Source organism: Lynx rufus, unplaced genomic scaffold, assembly GCF_022079265.1.
Source record: "Lynx rufus isolate CCGP_SWC_20201006 ecotype Redwood Valley unplaced genomic scaffold, mLynRuf1.p SCAF_3, whole genome shotgun sequence".
NCBI lineage: Eukaryota > Metazoa > Chordata > Mammalia > Carnivora > Felidae > Lynx > Lynx rufus.
The window spans coordinates 63,566,892-63,586,486 of NW_025814845.1; the positions used below are offsets into that span (position 1 = coordinate 63,566,892).

At 39.3% G+C, this 19,595-nt stretch overlaps 1 protein-coding gene across 2 annotated transcripts in view; it reads right to left on the bottom strand.

Moving 5' to 3' along the window:
• The window catches only part of RASGEF1B (RasGEF domain family member 1B), a 38,830-nt gene that overhangs the window by 6,661 nt on the left and 12,574 nt on the right, over positions 1-19,595 (bottom strand). For both annotated transcript variants that reach the window (XM_047091689.1, XM_047091688.1), the window contains exons 3-11: positions 18,117-18,239; positions 17,361-17,498; positions 11,009-11,221; positions 10,458-10,532; positions 8,518-8,613; positions 8,291-8,393; positions 6,764-6,843; positions 5,570-5,665; positions 212-307 (exon numbers count right to left, since the gene is read on the bottom strand). In XM_047091689.1, coding sequence (XP_046947645.1) covers positions 212-307; positions 5,570-5,665; positions 6,764-6,843; positions 8,291-8,393; positions 8,518-8,613; positions 10,458-10,532; positions 11,009-11,221; positions 17,361-17,498; positions 18,117-18,239 — 1,020 coding nt within the window. The remainder of the gene's footprint in view (positions 1-211; positions 308-5,569; positions 5,666-6,763; positions 6,844-8,290; positions 8,394-8,517; positions 8,614-10,457; positions 10,533-11,008; positions 11,222-17,360; positions 17,499-18,116; positions 18,240-19,595) is intronic.

Below are 19,595 nucleotides of genomic sequence, written 5' to 3' on the forward strand. Positions count from 1 at the left end.
CCCATGAACCGTGAGATCACGACCTGAGCTGAAGTCGGATGCTCAACCAACTGAGCCACCCAGGCGCCCCAGTATTGTTATTTTTTTACAAAACAATAAAGAGAAAACTTTCTTCTAGTACTTCAGAATACGCTTAGGCTGCCTGGCCCGAGATGTAACGTAAGGGGGCCTGGACCCTCTCTGTGCACAGATTCTTGCAGCCTATTCTTACCTCAAAATTGACATGGCCGTTTGGAAGGCGGTTGGCACAGCCCTCATTGAGGAAATAAATATCTTTGATTAAAAGACTGAAGAAGGGTATCACAATCTAGAGAAAACAAAAGATTTTCATTTGTTTGGGTAAATAAATATTTAGCTTCTCATCAAACAGTACAAGAAATTAATGAACAACATTAGTTCCGGATTACATAAAAGGCCACCATGAATTAAGATAGTGTTTTGTTTACCTCCCATGACATTAGTTTCCTCCCTTACATAATTTTGCTTAAGATGCAAATGCTATTACTAACCAAAACGCAGCAGAGACAATAGGCATTAGGAAGTAGATGGCTTCAGGTAGTTTCTGCAGTTTTTCCCATTGCAACAGCGTATAATAAATCTAAAAGGTCTAGCCATCAAAGGAGGGGAGATCTAAAAGGACTCTTGCTTTTCATTTAGCAACCCCTTTAGTTAGAGCAAAATATTAACGGAATACCTGTCACTGCAGGTCCCAAGATTTCAAGATGCGTGACCCAACTCCCCGCTACAATCTGTGCTGTTAGATCATTGAAACTTCTACATTCTAGAGGAATGTCTTGTTAGATGAACATTCATTGCTCAAGATCATGGGAGAGGTCAGGATTTTAGGTAATAGTTGCTACATACTTCCTCTTGAGTAAACCTGGCCTTAATGGAACAGAACAAGTACGCACCTGTCCTCATGGGAAATCACCTAAGCAGTACCTTGCACAATATGTTGGGAGATGTGTACAAGTGAAGGAGGAATATAAATGTGTAAATTAGAATGTCTGTTTGAAAAACAATAAACCTCCTCCAGTAAGGTTTCTTTACCTCGTGTCTTTGATTTGATGAGGTGGTATTTAATTAATTACCCTAAAATAATAATCTCTAAGAAAGCATCCTAAATCCTGTTAAGTCCATAACGAACAAAGAACAAAGCTCTGACATAGTAACTTCCACTTTTACTCAAATGCCAACAAGTCTTTGAAGACTAAATTTGCTACAATGCAAATAACGTTCCAAACACCAGTTGTGCGCCTCAGCTGTTTACTGGAGAGCAGGTTTTTGAAGTTTCCCTAAGCTTATGACTCATGGGGTGCATCTATCCTAAATGAATGGGAGGTCTGGAAAACATACCTTTGGGCTCAAACACACAAATATGAAGTATCAGTTTGCACCTCTAGAGATAAATTCGGATTTCCTCATAAAGTCATTTTTAAAAAGCAAGCTTTGGCTATTTTTGTTTCATTGGTCACTGAAATAGCCAAAGTGAATCTTCAGTTTTGATAGTGTCTTTGAATATACTTTTAAGCATTTACTATTGTCTGTGGAAGTCTCTAAAGCCAAGTTAGTAACGATCCCCTCCTTCAAATATTACTGGCTAATTCTCTATTATTTTAGAACGAAACAGCTAGAGTAACAAGCATAAAAGCACACCTGAACTTCATTTCTTTGAAAGACCTCCTCTAATTGGTAAGTCTGGGTTCTAGATTCCACTGGAATCAGCTTAAAATGTGGTCCCCCAATTTATTGGCGGCACAACCCAGGAGTCTACAAATGGAGGCCCATAGCCCAGCACAGCTCCAGGACCTGTTTTGGTATGGCCTAGGAGCCACACGGTTTACATTCTTAAATGGCTGGGAAAATATCAAAATAATATTTCTTGAGTATGAAAATTATAGGGAATTCAACTTACAGTGGCCAGACAGCTTTACTGGAAAATAGCCATACTCACTTACTCATCGACATATTGTCCATGTCTGCTTTTATGCCTCCACATCAGAGTTGACTAGTTGCAATGGAGGCTGTATGAGCTACAAAGCCTAAAATATTTATGATCTGGCCCTTAATGGGAAAAGTTCACCAAGCCCTGGTATAAAAAAACCTAGTTTCCTCACATTAAAATGGAACCTAAAATGAAATCAACCTTATTGAGTTGTAGTGAGGATTAAATTCAATAATTTAGGTCTGACCTCGGTTAAGCACTGCCAAAAAAAACCAAAAAGGCCCATAAACAGGGAAAACTATTATTGATGCACTTAGAAGACAATAAGGATATACCATCATAGGGAAATGAAAATTAAGTTATGATCAAGGTGCAATGTTTGCATAGTGTAACAGCTTTTAAGCAAGAATTTTATCTCTGCACTCTATTCTCAGTGCTGGGCAGTGAGATTCACGTGGTGTTGACCATTCTCACACTGATATTTAAACTTTTCCTAACTTCCTGTCACGTGCCTCTGGCCGAGGCACAGAGGCTATCCTTTAATTTTTACATTCGTGGTGCCTACAAGACGATCATATAAATACATAGAGCAGAGAGAGAGAGAGAAACAGAGATTTCACATGTAAGAGAGATCATCTGGTATTTGTCTTTGTCTGACTTATTTAACTTAGCTTAATGTCCTTGAGGAGGTTCATCTGTGTTGTCACAAATGACAAGAGTTCGTTCTTTTTATATGGCTGAATAACATTCTGTTGTGTATATGCACCACAATTTCTTTATCCATTCATCCATCTGTGGCTGCTCAAGGCTGTTTCCATATCTTAGCTATTTTAAATCATGCTGCAATAAATCTAGGGGTGCATGTATCTTTTCATTTTCTTTGGATAAAGACCCAGAAGTGGAATTGTTGGATTGATCCACTATTAATGGTTTGAATCACTCTTCCAAGAATATAGAAATCTAAGTAATTTCCCTTCACTGTTCTGTTCCTTATGCCCACATGCCAGAAAGAAGTCTCACAGGCTTCTTCAAATTCTAGTTTACTCATTGAGAGTTCTCTTCATACCTGTAGCCCCTACAACAAATCTAACATGATAAAAATCAGGAAAGTTTTAAGGATTTTGGGTTTCCAGGCACTAAGGTGGATGTATGGGTTACCAAGAGGAGAGAGCAAAAGTCTTCAGTTACTGGGAGGTCTTGCCAATGATGTCTTTAATGGGAGAACTTCTCAAGTAATAATGTTTTCTAATTTCCTTTCAAAATATTCTTTTTTTCACTTTTTAATATATATTTTTAATATATAAATATGTTAATAAATATTAATTAAACATAAAAATTATTTATAAATGTATTTATATAATATAATATGTAACGTGTTTATAAATATAAATAAGAAAATATTAATAGAAATATATAAATATATTTTTATATATTTTAAGTAATCTCTGCCCCCAATGTGGGGCTCGAATCCATGACCCCAAGATCAAGAGTCATGCTCTACCAACTGAAAGGTGCCCCCCTTTAAAAATATTCTTAATTCAGAGACTTGGTAAATATACCTCATTATCAGTTTCAAATCTAGAAATGAATGCTGTTGGGCAGGAACAAGTTCCCACAAACATAAATGAAATGGTAAAAGGATTTAAAACCATGTAATCATATGAGGAATGGTTAAAAACCTGGAGGCATGAGTACCCACAGGAAAAACAGCTATTTAGAGATCATTTAAGGGCCTCTGTGTGGAAGACAGAGTTGATTTGTACCTTGATATGGTACCTAGAGATGTGCCACTTTGGCCACATAAACTTAAAATCTGAAAGAATATTAAAGATACTATTACTCTAATCACGTTGCTATGAAGATTTTTAAATTACTTAGGAATAAAGAGAATTTACCCTCACTTCAATTCTCTTGAATAAAAGATGTGTTTTACCCAGAGATGTTTTCATTCACAGCCTTTGAGACCAATTGTGAAAAAGCAATGGAATTTTTTTTAACAGTGGTGATTTCATTTGTTTTGTGAACTAGAGAGTATAACTTATATGCTTACGCATAACTGAGTTTAAAAAAACAACAAAACTGAAGCAGACAGAATTTATTAAATGACGTAAAGGGTAAATACCTTGGACTATTTTCTGGAAAAGGCTATTAGAGTCCCACAAGTATAATCTTTTTGGGGGCTGGACTTCAGAATGTCTTTGGCCAGGACTAGAGCTCCCTGCTTAGAGACAGGATTCTATAGTCTCCTGGCTCTCCTGGAGGGTTCCACAGAAAGAAACTTGCATCCAACTGGGAGGGTGAATGAGAAGATGCAGACAGCCCCCCACATGTTGACTTTCTGAAGCTCAACCTTAAGAAACTTCTCATTCATTTTTTTTTTTTCAATCTTGTCACAGGTGTGCTGGGATTTGAGCAAGTAAAGTGTAAAAGCTGGTACACTCTGTCGGGCTAAATAGAGTTCTCTGTGCTTTATCCCCTCTCTGACCTTGTTTCTTTATTTAAAAAAAAAAAAAAAATTAACCTATTCACAGTATCTCTCAAATGTTATCCGAACTGATATTTTGGATTTTGTTGAGAACCAATTTAACATTTTCAGAAGATGGAGTTTCTTTTTGTGTTTGTCTTTATTTTAGATCGTTGAAGCTGAAGCTTTTTTGTGGAAGTGATTGAGATGCCCTGAAGTGTTTTTTACCCTCATTTAAAAAATTTTTTTTTTCAAAGTTTATTTATTTTTGGGACAGAGAGAGACAGAGCATGAACGGGGGAGGGGCAGAGAGAGAGGGAGACACAGAATCGGAAACAGGCTCCAGGCTCTGAGCCATCAGCCCAGAGCCCGACGCGGGGCTCGAACTCACGGACCGCGAGATCGTGACCTGGCTGAAGTCGGACGCTTAACCGACTGCGCCACCCAGGCGCCCCTTTTACCCTCATTTTAAAAAATTTGTTGAAGACACAGTTTAACTTACAAGATGATAGAATCTATGCAAAAAATAACTCTCATCAAACAACTTCATCAGCCCATTTACCATCACCACGGGTTAACTTTGCAGATAACATGATCCCTAAATGTTGAAATGACTTTTCCTTTCCATGTAAGGAAACAGAACACTGAAATGGGCAAGACAGGACCCTCAGAATCAAGGGTATGTAGCATTAAACTGTTTAAGGTGAGGGTAGATAGAGTAAGGACCATTAATTTCTCAGACATCACCCTCATTCTTTTTCTGCTGCCCGCATATCCAATTAGTAACAGCAGGCCTAATGCTACAGCAAGTAACCTACTTTCTGAAAATAAATGACTTAACCATGGGAGGTAAGCTAATTCTTTTAAGAAAAAAGGTTACATTAAGTTAGCTATCTTGCGCAGAGCTAAAATGTCTATTTTCCATGAAGTCAAATTATTCTAATGTTATCAGTCATCTTAACATAGTACTTAATTTATTGCTTGAAAAACAACTAAGACATATTACAAAATGATCATTTAAGTAATGCACTAACAACACAATAATATCCATTTATAATGGATAATAACATGGTACCTTTCTTTAGCACTTTCCTTCTCTATGCATTTCAGTGCAACAACATGGGAACTCTACCATGAATAAAACCCCTTTAAGTACACACCTTCTCTCTGCTGCTGTGAGCAGTTAAAGACCTTTGTGCTGCCCCACGAAGAGCTGTTCGGTAATTGTAGAAATTGCTTGAAGGGTCCATCTGATGCTGTCCACAAAAGAGAAAAGAGTATTAACCATTTACTTCTCATCTGCAGAAAGTTTGCAAGATCCTATTAACTCTACATAAAAAAAAAAAAATCACACTAGGTGAGGGAACTCATTAAGAATAGGATTTACCCCTCTCATACACACACACAGGCATGAAACATATCAGAACACAAATGTTTCCTTTCTTGAGGTTTGCCTTATTTAAACAAGCGTATGTCAGCTTCGATCACGTCAAACCTAGAACAAATTCTTCCCAGGTTCACCGTTGAGATTACACTTAAAACTGATAACAAAGAATGAAACCCCAGCATAGGAAACCAATTCCTGGTTTCATCTAAAGGTTAATGGGTCAGTTGATGGTTAGCCATGCATAATGATCCAACACTCTGTAGTGAACTTATCCTTTGCATTTGTTAGCAAATCATTCATAAGCAACTGAAGCATACTATCTTATAAGAAGGAGAAGAAATTTATTACACAATGTGAATAAAAGCATAATGCAACATATCCAATGATACTTCCCAATTTGGAGGAAAACTTAGGAAAGAACACATTATCTCCAAAGACAGCTGATTCAAAGCACCAACACACCAAGGCAATAATGACATTAATATGACCCAAACACAAATGCTTTCATGTACAATTCTTACTATGTTCAGAATTATATCAGAAGAGCTTTTCCACAGGTTAGCTAAATTTGCTGAAAGGATGGTGAATGAGTATTTCTTTAGCGATGGGAACTTCTCCCCTGGGACACTGTAAATAAATGAAGGTAGTAGGCCCACATTGAAATAGAACTCCCAGTGGTTCAGGATCCAGAGTCCATCCTGGCATACAATGGGATGTAACTGACAGGTCACCATTTCCTCAGTGAGTTCACCCTAAAATGAACACCTCTGTCTAGGAAAGGGGTGGCCTGCAACCTGATTTATTCTCCCCTCTGCCAATTCTAACACCCTTCCATTTCCTGTGTCTATAAGGAGAGATGGGCTTTCTTCTCTGTAGCACTCCCTGATCAAGAGACAAGCTCACACCGAAGAGTTCCACTTTCCGGGTATAAAATGTTACTTCACAGCAAGGCATCAGCTTCACATACCTCGAGAACATCAAACTTCGCAGTCTTCACTTTGGCCCATGTTTTTTTCAGTCGAGAGACTGGGCTCATGTTCATGCCAGCTTTCCAATTAAAATGGGGGAAAGGGGGAGGGAGAAAAAGTTGAAACGGAGAAATAAGTCATTTGAAGTTATCCTCTAAAAAGGTGCTCATTACTAAGTGTAAGTTAACTTTATTTAAAAATCTGCCAGTTTTCCACAGTAGTGATACCATTCCACACTCTCACCTACAATAAATGAAAATTCCACTTGTTCCACATTTTCAATATTTGGTTCAACCAGCCCTTTTAATTTCAGTCATTCCAGTGTGTGAAATGGTATTACGCTGCGATTTGAATTTGTATTTCTCCGATGGCTGATGATGCAGAGCACCGTTTCATATACTTATTGAATATTAGTATATCTTCTTTTGTGAAGGGTCCAAGTATCTGCCCCCTCTTTCACTGGGTTATTTGTCTTCTTCTTATTGATTCTTAGGGTCCTTTATAGAGTCTGGATACAAGTTCTTTTTCAGCTATGTGTATTACAAATACTTCCTCCCATGACATGGCTTGTCTTGACATTTTCTTAATGGGATAAGGGGGAAAATTAAGTAATCTTCTATTGCATAGTCTGTGGACTTACAGGTATCTGATTTCTATGATCTATCTATCTGTTCAGCATCATCATGAAGTAAACCAGACAAAAAGCTGAAATTTGGCAAGTATTTTTTAGGGAGAAGACAAGGAAAATTACAACAAAAAGAAAATGGAAAACAGAATTGGTGAGAGGGGTCAGAGGGGGGATTTATCAGGATCAAAGGGATTGAATTAAATTTGGTGGATTCTCTGGCTTCAAATTGACCTTGACCCTAGAGAGTCAGGTAAATATTGAATACCTACAATGTGTAGGATAACCATATAATTTATCCTATCAATTAGGGTATTTTTAAATGAAAGAGTCATTATCAATACTTGTGGCATGACAACCAGTATAAAATGAACGAAATGAATAAACCAATAAAAAGAAACATGGTCACTGGTGTTAAAATCCCCAGGATATAAAGGAGGAGCAAAGTTGGTGTACTAGGGTAATAAGGTGCCGTAAGGTGGTAAGTATTACATGGGCAGTCAGAAAATGTTTCAATTTCTCAGGGTCCCCTCATCTCCAGTCTGACAGAATTGCAAAATTTAGTCTCAGATCAGGCATCTCTATAATGCTTGATACACAAGCTGCCCAAATATTTTTGTTTAAATCCTTCATTTAGAAAGTACCTCACTTATGAGCTTTTACAGATAAATGTTCAGATGAGGACAAACTGAATGTATTCCATGAATTCTTATATACTTAAAAAAGAGTATACATACTTATGTGACTTTGGACATTTAAAGCATTCTGAACATTCTAAGACAATTCAGGGTTAAAAAGTAGAGTTTTCATTAATAAAACTGTACTATTTGTAAATTTTTAGTAGACATATTTCATAGGACCTATAAAAATAAAGGACACGTATCTTCCAGAAAACACTCACAGATTATCGCCATCAAGGAGTTGAAGTTGCCAATGTTAAAACACTCCCGAGCTACATCAATGAAATACTCGATCATTCTTGCTCGGTGCTTTTTCTTTACAGGCTGTACAGAAGTGGGGGAAAAAAGGGGGGAGGGGGCAGTTATCCAACATGTAGATCCAACAGACCCAATAAGTATGAAAAAATAATAGAGGGAGCTAGGAGAATGAGAAAACTCATTTTCTCACCATGCAGATTTCTGTGGCAACCAAGTAGCTGAGGCGATTAAACCATTCCACATAAGCTTCTAAGTTTCGTGTCTTCTTCTGTTCACTGTAGCAACTCTACAGAGAGAGCAAAGTGAGACCATGAGTTGGAGACAAAACAAGAGTTTATCAGGCTTTCATCTTTGTCAGATATGGGCCTTTATTCCAATTTATGGGTTAAGACAGCTTTCTAAAATGAGGGGGTGGGGACACAGAGAGATAAAACCACTAACATTCTTGACTCCTTTCACAGAAATATCAAAATCTCTTAGTGCAGTCAGGTGACACCTGTAAGATCTAGAAATATACTCTGATGCATTCAAGATGGTGCCCTTCCCTAAGTCACTCTCAGTGGGAACTGTCCTCACAAGCACAAAGGAGGGGTTTGCTTGCATTCTTAAACATTCCTGACTTCTTAATAGGGTGTGAATACCAATTGCTATCAACACAGAAAGAAGAGGCCAAGAGAGCAGGGGACTAGAACATTTTCTCTTAAAATTAACTCTAGGACAAAATATTGGAGCATCATATACTGAGAAACTAAGTATCTTCCAACGTAGGTAAATGGAAGTCTACACCATCATGGTCTTTAGGGTGAATGACACATTATTCAAAAGCAAAAGGAGTTATGGGGCGCCTGGGTGGCTCAGTCGGTTGAGCGTCCGACTTCAGCTCAGGTCACGATCTCACGGTTCGTGAGTTCGAGCCCCGCATCAGGCTCTGGGCTGATGGCTCAGAGCCTGGAGCCTGCTTCCGATTCTGTGTCTCCCTCTCTCTCTCTGCTCCTCCCCCATTCATGCTCTGTCTCTCTCTGTCTCAAAAATAAATAAACATTAAAAAAAAAAAAAAAGCAAAAGGAGTTAAGCTCATCTCGGAGTTCAAGGCCAAGTTTGAACAAGTTAATTACACCCCTCTTTCCTTCCTTCCAAAAGATACAAATAAACAAAAAAGTCTGCTAGCCTTCTACTGCAAAACCTAATCCTCACTTCCTGTACTGAGGGAAGCTGTTCTAAGGCCGGAAAACAGCTGTTGCCCCTAACTCCCAAAGGGGGTCTTTCATTAGTGGGTGATACAGTCTTTGCCTAACAACTCGAAATATTTCTGGAGGTCCCTGGGGGAAGAAATTTCCTATGTGTGTACACTGATTTTATATAGTCCATGCTCAGTGTTATTTTCTTTACATGTGAGCTTCACTTAGGCAATAAACTTGTCATGAGGGATTCACCTTATAACAAGAGGCAAACAGTAAAGCCCCTTACTCAGTGGCTGGATGTGCATCCTGTCTTTACTGCCCCTGTTATTGTTGAGTCATGAGCAGAACATTCTCTTGTATTTTCTTTCTGATTTAATCTGCTAAAATCATTATGCTTTTACTTCCTACCTCATCATCACAAATCCTGGATCTACTTGCTTATTAAATTTCCCAATATGGAGGAAGAAAAGGCTAAAGGTTTGTGATACGGTAAAATATGGTAAAGGCACTTGAAGATCTGGCTTAAGAAAAATGGCAATGAATCAGACATGACTAATGAAAAACTTTCTTTTTTTAAGTTTATTTATTTATTTTGAGAGAGAGAGAGAGAACATGCATAAGTGAGAGAGAGAGAACATGCATAAGTGAGAGAGGTGCAGAGAGCTCTAGAGGGAGAGAGAGAGAGGAGCCCAAGTAGGTTCCATGCTGTCAGTGCAGAGCCCAATGAGGGGCTCAAACTCATGAACTACGAGATCGTGACCTGAGCCGAAATCAAAAGTTGGATGCTTAACCAACTGAGCCACCCAGGTGGCCTGAAAAGAAAAAAAAAAACCTTCTGATTTTAAAACCTAAGACAAAATAGTTCCAATTCCTGCCTCTTGTACCCACTATTACAGACTAAGAAATTCCATTTCTAATTTCAGGGCTGATCTCTGGGTAGACTGATTACCTTGTCATTATCCAAAGGGTCCTTCTGTACAAACGCCTGAACAAATTCTTCTGGCCCAATATAACTGAGCCTTTCCTGAAACACAAAACCAACAGGTCAACAGTATTAAAGGAAACAAGAAGAAATGTACTGTCAACTCCTTGTGTTGACTTTTGGCACCGCCCCCATTTTTTATGCAGCTTGTAAAATGAGCCTTTAACCCTAAATGTTGTCATCATCTTCAAGATCTGAGCAGAGACAATTTTCATAGGTCAGTGCTATGCAAGATAGTGAAAGGCTGAGCAGGTTATGGAAAAGTAGAGGGGGGAAGATGAGGAAGTTCAATAAACTCTTCAGTCTTGCTTAGTATTTATTTTAAAGTGAATTCCCAGAAAGTCAGAAACATTCATCTCAAATGTCTAAGCCACACATATTCCAGCTACTTCACAGATTATTTCCCATTTGGATTATTCTAGCCTCTCCTATGACATTACCGCTGACAAACAACTTGTGTGGTTGCCACAGCAAACCAGATCTGCGGTCGCAAAGGGCAGGGTAGACAACGACCTTACCAGCTCTATGTGAGTCAGCTGCTGGGCCAAGGTGTAAGGGTCGCTGCAGACAGTAATGATGTCCCTCTGTATGGACTGTGGTTTGGTCTTGAGAACCGTGAGCCGATCTGTAGATGTGGAGCTGATTTTTGCCAGGACTTCCTCATACTGGCTGAGTGTGGCAAGTTTGCGGATCAGACACTGGATCATCTGCTGGACATTCTTCCTGTATGTCTGTCAGGGAACAAGCAAAGGATTACATCCCTGTTCTGCCCGTCTATTTTCACCGCTGTGCAAACTCAGAGCCTATGTACTTAAGTGTTTTTCCCTGGATGTTGGACAGCCACCAGGCCAGTTACAGGAGGCTTCGGCCCAGCTCTAACAGTTTACGAGAGACACGTAACTAAATCTTTTCAGACCTGTAAGATTTAGTTCTTCTCTCAGGCTGCTCTTGAAAGTACAATTTAGGCGAGGCTATGAAAGCCCCACAGTGATGTCTTAGATTAGCGACTGTATACGACTAAATGCTCTCTGGGCTGGTACAGGAATGTATTGCTTACTTTTGGTTAAAATACATTGATCTCGACTCAGAGCATCCTTTTCCTAACCCTTTTTCTTTACGGTCACCTTCCTGATTTCTGCACTCCTATCATGCCCAATCTCATTAGTCTAGGAGCACAGACAGCAACCTGACAGAGAGTACCATTACTTCCCACTCACCCCCCAACCACCTTCTTGACTTCCACGTGTAACATGGATTACTAGGAAGTGGATACTCATTTTTCGTATCTGACGTCCATTTGACTCATGTCCATTTCTTTTGCATTCGTGAGTCAGTGTTAATGTTCACGACCCAAGTCTTCCACGTGGCAGTCCCCCCCCCCCCCCCCGCTGCCCGCTATTACCCTCAGCCACCTTGTTTGCTACTGCATCATGCTACTGCCACAACACTTAAGAGGCACTGGTTTTTAAAACAATGCACGTATTAGAGATAAACGTCATTCTCTTGATTTTCAAAACATTCATTAAGTCAAAGAAATAACTTCACAACCTATCCATCCTAAGGTACTATTATCATGATGTAAGTTATGGACTTCTTTCATTCTTCCTTTTCTAGCCCCAAATTGCCCAACAAATGACAAGCATCCTTGAAGGTAAATTACCAGAGAAAGGTACATATGCTAACGCGGTCCTTAACACCTCCAAAGTAGGACAGGGAATTTAGATGTTAGAAAGGCCTATGGTTATCATGCTCCATGCTTAGCCCCTTTTTAAAAGGTACTACACTGTTACTTTCTGAAATTAATTATTTGAAAACTGAATGGCATCTCACCTACAAGTATAAGAGCCATATTATTTTACAAAGGCAATTTGGTTTACCAGAGCAAAAGTTACAAAAACTCAGATGAATAGGTATTTGCATACTTAAGGACAATTACAAATGCATCTGGAAATGATCGATTCTTATTCAGGCAAGGCCAAAAAGCATGCACAGCCTTCTTTTTCTTTTCTTCTTCTCTGCTTGTCTGGTGTATATTCCACTCAGTTCCTTAAACTGGTCCACTAGATGACCTTTTTTTTTTCTCTCTACATTCACAGGACACCCTAAATCATTAATGAAATCCCTAAGTGTTCAAAAAATTGAACCTTCAAAAAACCTATCTTCCACACAGCATTACGGTTATCAGTTTAGAAGATGCTATCTATTTGGTAATATGCTTGTCACTCGAAGAAAATGCCTTTTTCTTTGGAATCGGAAGCAGTTCAAGATTGAATCAAGGGCTATTTTATATCCCTCATGAGAGGTGAAGTAGGGGCAAATGGGTGAAGGTGGCCAAAAGGTACAAACTTCTAGTTATAAAATAAGTAAGTCCTAGGGGTGTTAATTACAGCATGTGACTGTAGTTAATAATACTGTATTGCACATTTGAAAGTTGCTCAGAGGGACACCCGGGTGGCTCAGACGGTTAAGTGTCTGACTTCAGCTCAGGTCATGATCTCACGATGCGTGAGCTCAGGCCCCTCATCGGGCTCTGTGCTGACAGCTCAGAGCCTGGATCCTGCTTCAAATTCTGTGTCTCTCTCTTTCTCTGCTCCTCCCCCGTTCACACTCTCTCTCTCAAAAACAAACATTTTTTAAAAAGTTGCTTAGAGAATGAATCTTAAAGTTCTCATTACAAGGAAAAATAAATTCTGTAACTATGTGTGCTGATGGGTGTCAATTAGACAGAATGTGATCATTTCACAATATACACAAATATCGAATCATGATGTTGTACATCTGAAACTAATGTTATATGTCAATTATACCTCAATAAAAACAATCAATAAAAACAAAACAAAAATATAATAAATCCCTTGTCCTTATTTCCCTTGCTCTTCTACTTTCATAATCATGAGCTACATTAAAAATCTATGAACTTAAAATGGTTTCTTTAGTCCCCTGTCCCAATATCATAATAAATGTTCCCAGTGATTCTGATATGTAGCAAAGATTCAGAATCAATGTTCTACTAGCATATCTGGTGAAAGATTCTTATTTTACACTTTAAAAAGTTTTTTTTTGGTGGGGGGGGAGAGGTAGAGGGATACATAGTCAAGGATTCAGCTAGTGAGCAAAAAGCAGCAAACTGTAAGGGGAAAACATATATGACAGGCTATAGGGTAGAGCTGTGTGTGAGAGAGACAGAGAGACACGCAGAGAAATAGAGTATGTATGTATGACATCTTTTAAGTTTCCTGCTGCCATTTGACTCCATTCCAAGCTTTGTGTTGTTAAGCATGCTTCCTTACTGAGTCATGAATTGCTAAATATGCACTTATTCTTTTTTATAACTTCAAATGCCAGTGACAGTAATTACCTGGCAAATAAAGATAGAATAAAGACCAGCCCCTTAAGGAAGAGAAAATTGCATTTTACCCACTATAGCCATTTGTCATGTAATTCAATCATTAGCTCCATTTCATGTTTCTTGCAGGCAAGTCCTAATAAACCACTTCATTTTGGGCAAATCCCCAGGGGGAAACATATTAAGCCAAATTATGCAGAAGTGTCCTAGCAGATTCAGCAGAACCCGACAAAATTATATATAGGGCACACCTGGATTCACTGACTGCCAAAAAAAAATCCCTAAAGTCCCAGGCAAGAAGCAACAAGTCTCAACCCAAGTCCACACTCCTTCCTGGGGAGGGAAATATATATTTTTTTCCTATTCCAGTAACTGGTTAGTCTGTTCGTTCATCTCTTCATTCATTCATTCAAACACTACTGAATACCTATTAAATGCCAGGCACTGATCTAGGACAAACCAAGGGGGCACAGCAAGGAGTCAGGAAAAACAAGTCATAAAAAAAAATGAAGTAATTACTAGTCACAGAGTGTTATGGAGAAAACAGTGGTGAAAGCCAGTAATGAGAGGGGTTGAGGGGGATGGTGGTTGGGGTGGTGAGGGTAGGTCTCTCTGAGGACGGACACTTAAGCACATAACAGATATGTGGCCTCCCAAGCAAAGACCTGAGGAAAGAGCATCTATCACAGAATTTTTCAACGTTTTTTTTTTGTTTTTTTTTTTTTTATTTTATTTTTGGGACAGAGAGAGACAGAGCATGAATGGGGGAGGGGCAGAGAGAGAGGGAGACACAGAATGGGAAACAGGCTCCAGGCTCTGAGCCATCAGCCCAGAGCCTGACGCGGGGCTCGAACTCACGGACCGCGAGATCGTGACCTGGCCGAAGTCGGACGCTTAACTGACTGCGCCACCCAGGCGCCCCTATCACAGAATTTTTGAGCTGACAGGGACATTAACACAGGGCAGTTACCTCCATGATTTATAGAAATGAAGAAGAAGCAAGGAATTTAGGGAACTTGCCAAAGCATACTCACATCAGCCAGCTGCCAAGTGTGAACCTGATTCAGAACACTGGCCTCAAGTAGCCACAGGAACAACAGGTCACTGTAAAACCCAACCTGACCAAGGCAGGTGGCACTGGTCTGCTCAACCCCAGGTTAATCAATTCCTTGGTTTGATTTGGTTTAGCTTCCTGTCTCCTCTTTTCACACTCAAAACCATGGGAAAATCTCAAGGTTTATCATGGATTTGCTATTAACGTAGGAGTGCTGATAAGAAGCCAGGTTAGAAGGCTGTTTGGCCCTTTTTGGTCCCACCAGACCCCTGAGTGCCTTGATCCTGTTTAAAAAAAAAAAAAAAAAAGACTGGATCCAGTCTGGCCAACACTGATAGAAATGATCTCCCTCACTGACTACCATGACAAGAAAAACAAAAGGCCACTCATCTGGAGTTCTCAGAACACTGACTCCTTATCTGAAGAAGATTTTTAAGGTTTTTCCTTTGGAGAGGATCAAGCAACCATTTCTACTTTTTAAAAAGGCAGTAGAGGGAAGGTAAGTTGACTGACCTATCAAGTTAAGTACCTAAACAACTTAGCTAAAATAAAGCACTAACTCAGGACTCAGCCTTCATACAAGAAAAAGTCCTTACGATGCCACTAATCTTTTGAGCATCTTGTCATAAGCTAAGTTTACTGAGCCAGGATTGATTCTGCCTAGCAACCCAACAGATAACCCCACTAATGTAAGATTTACTACAAAACTGCCCGGTGATAGTTAACTTTTGCCTTTGTGAGTGAAGGACCTACCAATTCATACCTTGCTAGAACCTGTTACATGCAAACCGGCAAAATGATGGTAACAGTCATAACTTGCAAAACAACTCAGGAAACCACTCGTTCAGCCTTACAGAAATAAATCATGGCTCTCTTGAGCACCAGGGTTCAATATAATGTCATAAGGGAAGGGTAAAAGGGTTAATTCCATTTTCATGAGGGCATAACTGCAGGGAAGCAAGTACAAATTTGTCAACTGCAAATCTCATATAATTTTTTAAGTTGGGGGAAATGGTATTAAAATAGATTCACCCCGAAGTAGAGAGAACAGACAGGGTATCATGTTACGTGATCTTTATAGCATACCACTGAAAGAATGAGTTCTCAAGGAAGGTCATTTGTAATGGAAAAAATGCATTTTAAGACAAATGAAACAAGACATCTCTGCAACTGCCAAATGCTTTGTCAGTCTTTTCCTAGGCAGAAGTGTGGTGTCTGTGCCTAGGTCACTTGTTCCCAGGAGCTCACTGGCAGCACAGAAACTACAAAGACATCCTTGCCCAACAAGCCTCAACACAAAATATCAGCCCTGCAGGCTTGCTTCAAAGAGGATCACCTCGAATCTTTCACAGCGAGTGAGCTCTTATCAAAGGCTCAATTGAGGGTAGTGATATTTATGAAAGATTATCCAAGAACCTTACTTACTTTCTTTTTCTACCTATCCTAGGTGCTAGCCTTGAATCTGCTTCCGGGCACCAGAAGACTTGTATTTTTTTCTCTTTGTCTTCTCCTCTCCCAAAGAATGACCTTTGCTAATTATACATTAATCTTATAGCCTCAGTTTTCATTGAGGAGCATTTGTTATAAAAACCATATGGAGCCGTTTCCCTGATCTCATTCTATGCCCCCTATATAAACTCCTCCATAAGAAAGTTTTTAGGGCGCCTGGGTGGCTCAGTCAGTTAAGCGTCTAACTTCAGCTCAGATCATGATCTTGTGGTCGGTGAGTTTGATCCCCGCGTCGGGCTATGTGCTGACAGCTCGGAGCCTGGAGCCTGCTTCGGATTCTGTGTCTCCCTCTCTCTCGGCCCCACCCCCGCTCACGCTCTGTCTCTCAAAAATAAATAGGCATTTAAAAAAATAAACTTTTTAAAATTTCATTTAATTTAATGCCCTGAAAAATCAGTACGCTCTCTCTTTTCTGACAGTGAACATTTCATAACCAACTGTATTTCTCTTTTACTTGAAGTTTACACTCAAATCACAGCAGTCCTGTCCTACTACACTGCTTCTCAACATTAGCCTATTTGTTTTCTTCCTTCCACGGTACGAACTGTCTATTTCTATTCATGATGTATCAATACACAACTTATTATCTGTTAATATCTTCCTAGGTTATTTATTTTATACCTATTTGTGTTTATGTCTAACTTGCTATGTCAAATCTTTTTAGAAGGAAGGAAAGTATAAGTAAAACTAAAACACACTTGCAGTGTGAATCTTATGCATGAAGGGACATGAACATACCTCCAAATTAATCACATAAAACTCCAGATGATGTCCCTTTGAAGTGGGATTGTACAATCATCCCCATTTGACACACCAAACAGACCACTGTGCTATGTCGAAGACGTGCCCAAAGGCAACACAGAAAGGAAGCAGTGGAGAGTCTGATGCATAATTCAGCACCAGCTCCCACCAAGGCTTGGCCTGGAAATTCGAGTGGTTTTGCTAGATACAGGATACCAACCTCCTCGCCACTGGCTATTCGGTGAGCCAGATCTTTTAAGTTTCTCATCATTCTTTCATCCCGAAAATCATAAGGAAATGTTTCCGTCCATTCTGTCAGGAGTTGAAGGATTTTGGGTGCAATTTTTCTTATCTGGTTCTGGGGAGAAAAAGCAAATCTCATTGAGTGATGTCTATCACCATGGACTGCATCAAACACATAATTGCAAACAGTGTCACTGGTAAACTTCTAGTGCAAAGTCTTTAGGGTTAAAGAAGAAGTCTAGTCCCCCTCCCCTAAGTCAATGCCAAGTACCACCAACTTAAGGCAGGATCTAGGGGTCTTCCATGGCATTAGATTTATATTGTGGGGTTTTGTTTGTTTGTTTGACATGAAGGGCATGACAGTTTATCTTAAAAAAACTGTACCATACTGCTCATAATGACCAGCAAACACATTATGATGGCTTTTCTCCCGGGTATTAACACGGCAGTATTTTTATATACTGAAATGTTTCAATAGGACCAAGACTGGTAGAGAAATAAAGATCTTAGATGAAAATGAACACTAATAATTCTGGCGTCCTACCCTATATTGTGTCCTTTATACCATTCCCAATTCCCTTTGCACAGCCGTGATACCATGCATGCCCCTCAGCCTGCGGATAAGGAAACCAACTTCACAAAATCTAAGCCACACAGTTACCAATCCTAATAGAAATAGAAAAGAGAAAGCATACTAATAGAGAAAACTGTAAAGTTCAAAATATATCATTACCTTATCGCTATTAGGATCACTTAGTCTCTGGTGTTCAACACATAAGTGGCAAACCTTGGCCATTAACTCGTATGGATGCATAAATAACCGAGAACTGAGTAGGAAGGTAAATATGTATGTTCTCTGTGGCAAGAGAGAAAAAAAATCATCACAGTTACATTCTCCGCGAAACTAGTATCTTTCCCATATATTATACATCTTAATCCATTAAATTCTCTGGGTCAAAGTTAATATACTACCGTTTCAAAAGTAATGCTTAGCAGTAAAACACCTGACGATGGATTTTTCCTTTGCCTTCTGATGTATCTCTTCCCTTCAACCACACCAAAAAACCCAGAAGTACAAGGTAAGTTTATCTACCGAAATTATTCAAAGCACATTTTCATGTCCAGCCTCTGGAGTCAGTATACCAGGACACCTAACTCATTTTAGTAAAGAGGAATGAACTTCAGCGCAGAGAAAGAGATCTAACTTAAATATATCACCCATACAGAATCTTGTTCTGGGTCCAAATGTTATGGTAACTCAATGGAAACCAAAAAAAAAAAAACCACCAACCCACATCAGCTCAAGAACTCTCCAGTGCCTCCAGGGTGGCACAATGTAGTGTTTGTATGCTTGTGCCAGAACATTCAAAGGTGGGCTTGCAAGTGATCTATTTCCTTGCCCAAAAGCTAAGCAATTTGATAAAACACAATATCACACTATATACTTTTCTTTAACTACATTGTCTCCCAAGAAGCCAGTAATGAAGTAGAGCTTATTTATTATAATAGTTTCAGCCTCCCAGTGAAAAGAAAAATTCCAGGTTTTTTTTTCTTTTTTTTTCTTTTTTTTACCCCCCTTAGGCGCCTTTAGTAGCTCATAAACACTTACACGACTGAACAACGGATTCCTTTTACTTTTGATTACAAGTTTTCCCTGTGTGGCAACATATTTCAAAATGCTATGTAACAAGTCACACACAGAGAGAGAACTCAAGAGGGAATACTATGGTGAATTACAGTGGCAAGCACAAACTATCCTTCACACACCAAGGTCATTATTATATTTGTAAAAACATGAATCTAGTGTCTAGATATTTTCATGCAATCTTTATCAACAACCAGCTGTTGTTGAGTAACAGGGGCAGCTGTAGCACAAGGAAGGGGGAGGGGGGGCAGGAACACCGCTTGCCCAGAAACAGAAAATCTAGGTTTGACTGCGGATAGGGGTTGAGGCTGTGTGTGGATTACTCAACGTTCTGAATTTTGGTGTTCTCCTCCCTGGCCTCCTGGAATTGCTATAAAGGCTGAGAAAATGTAAATGGATTCCTGAGATAGAAAGCGTTATCTATATAAATGTTGGCTATCAAAGTAAAATATTAGCAATCTATAAAGAATTGCATCTTGAATATAACTCTTGTTCTCCTTTCTATGAAGTTTTTCCGCCTATGAACTTCACTTTTCTCAGCATAGCGATGGGCCTGGAAACCAAAAA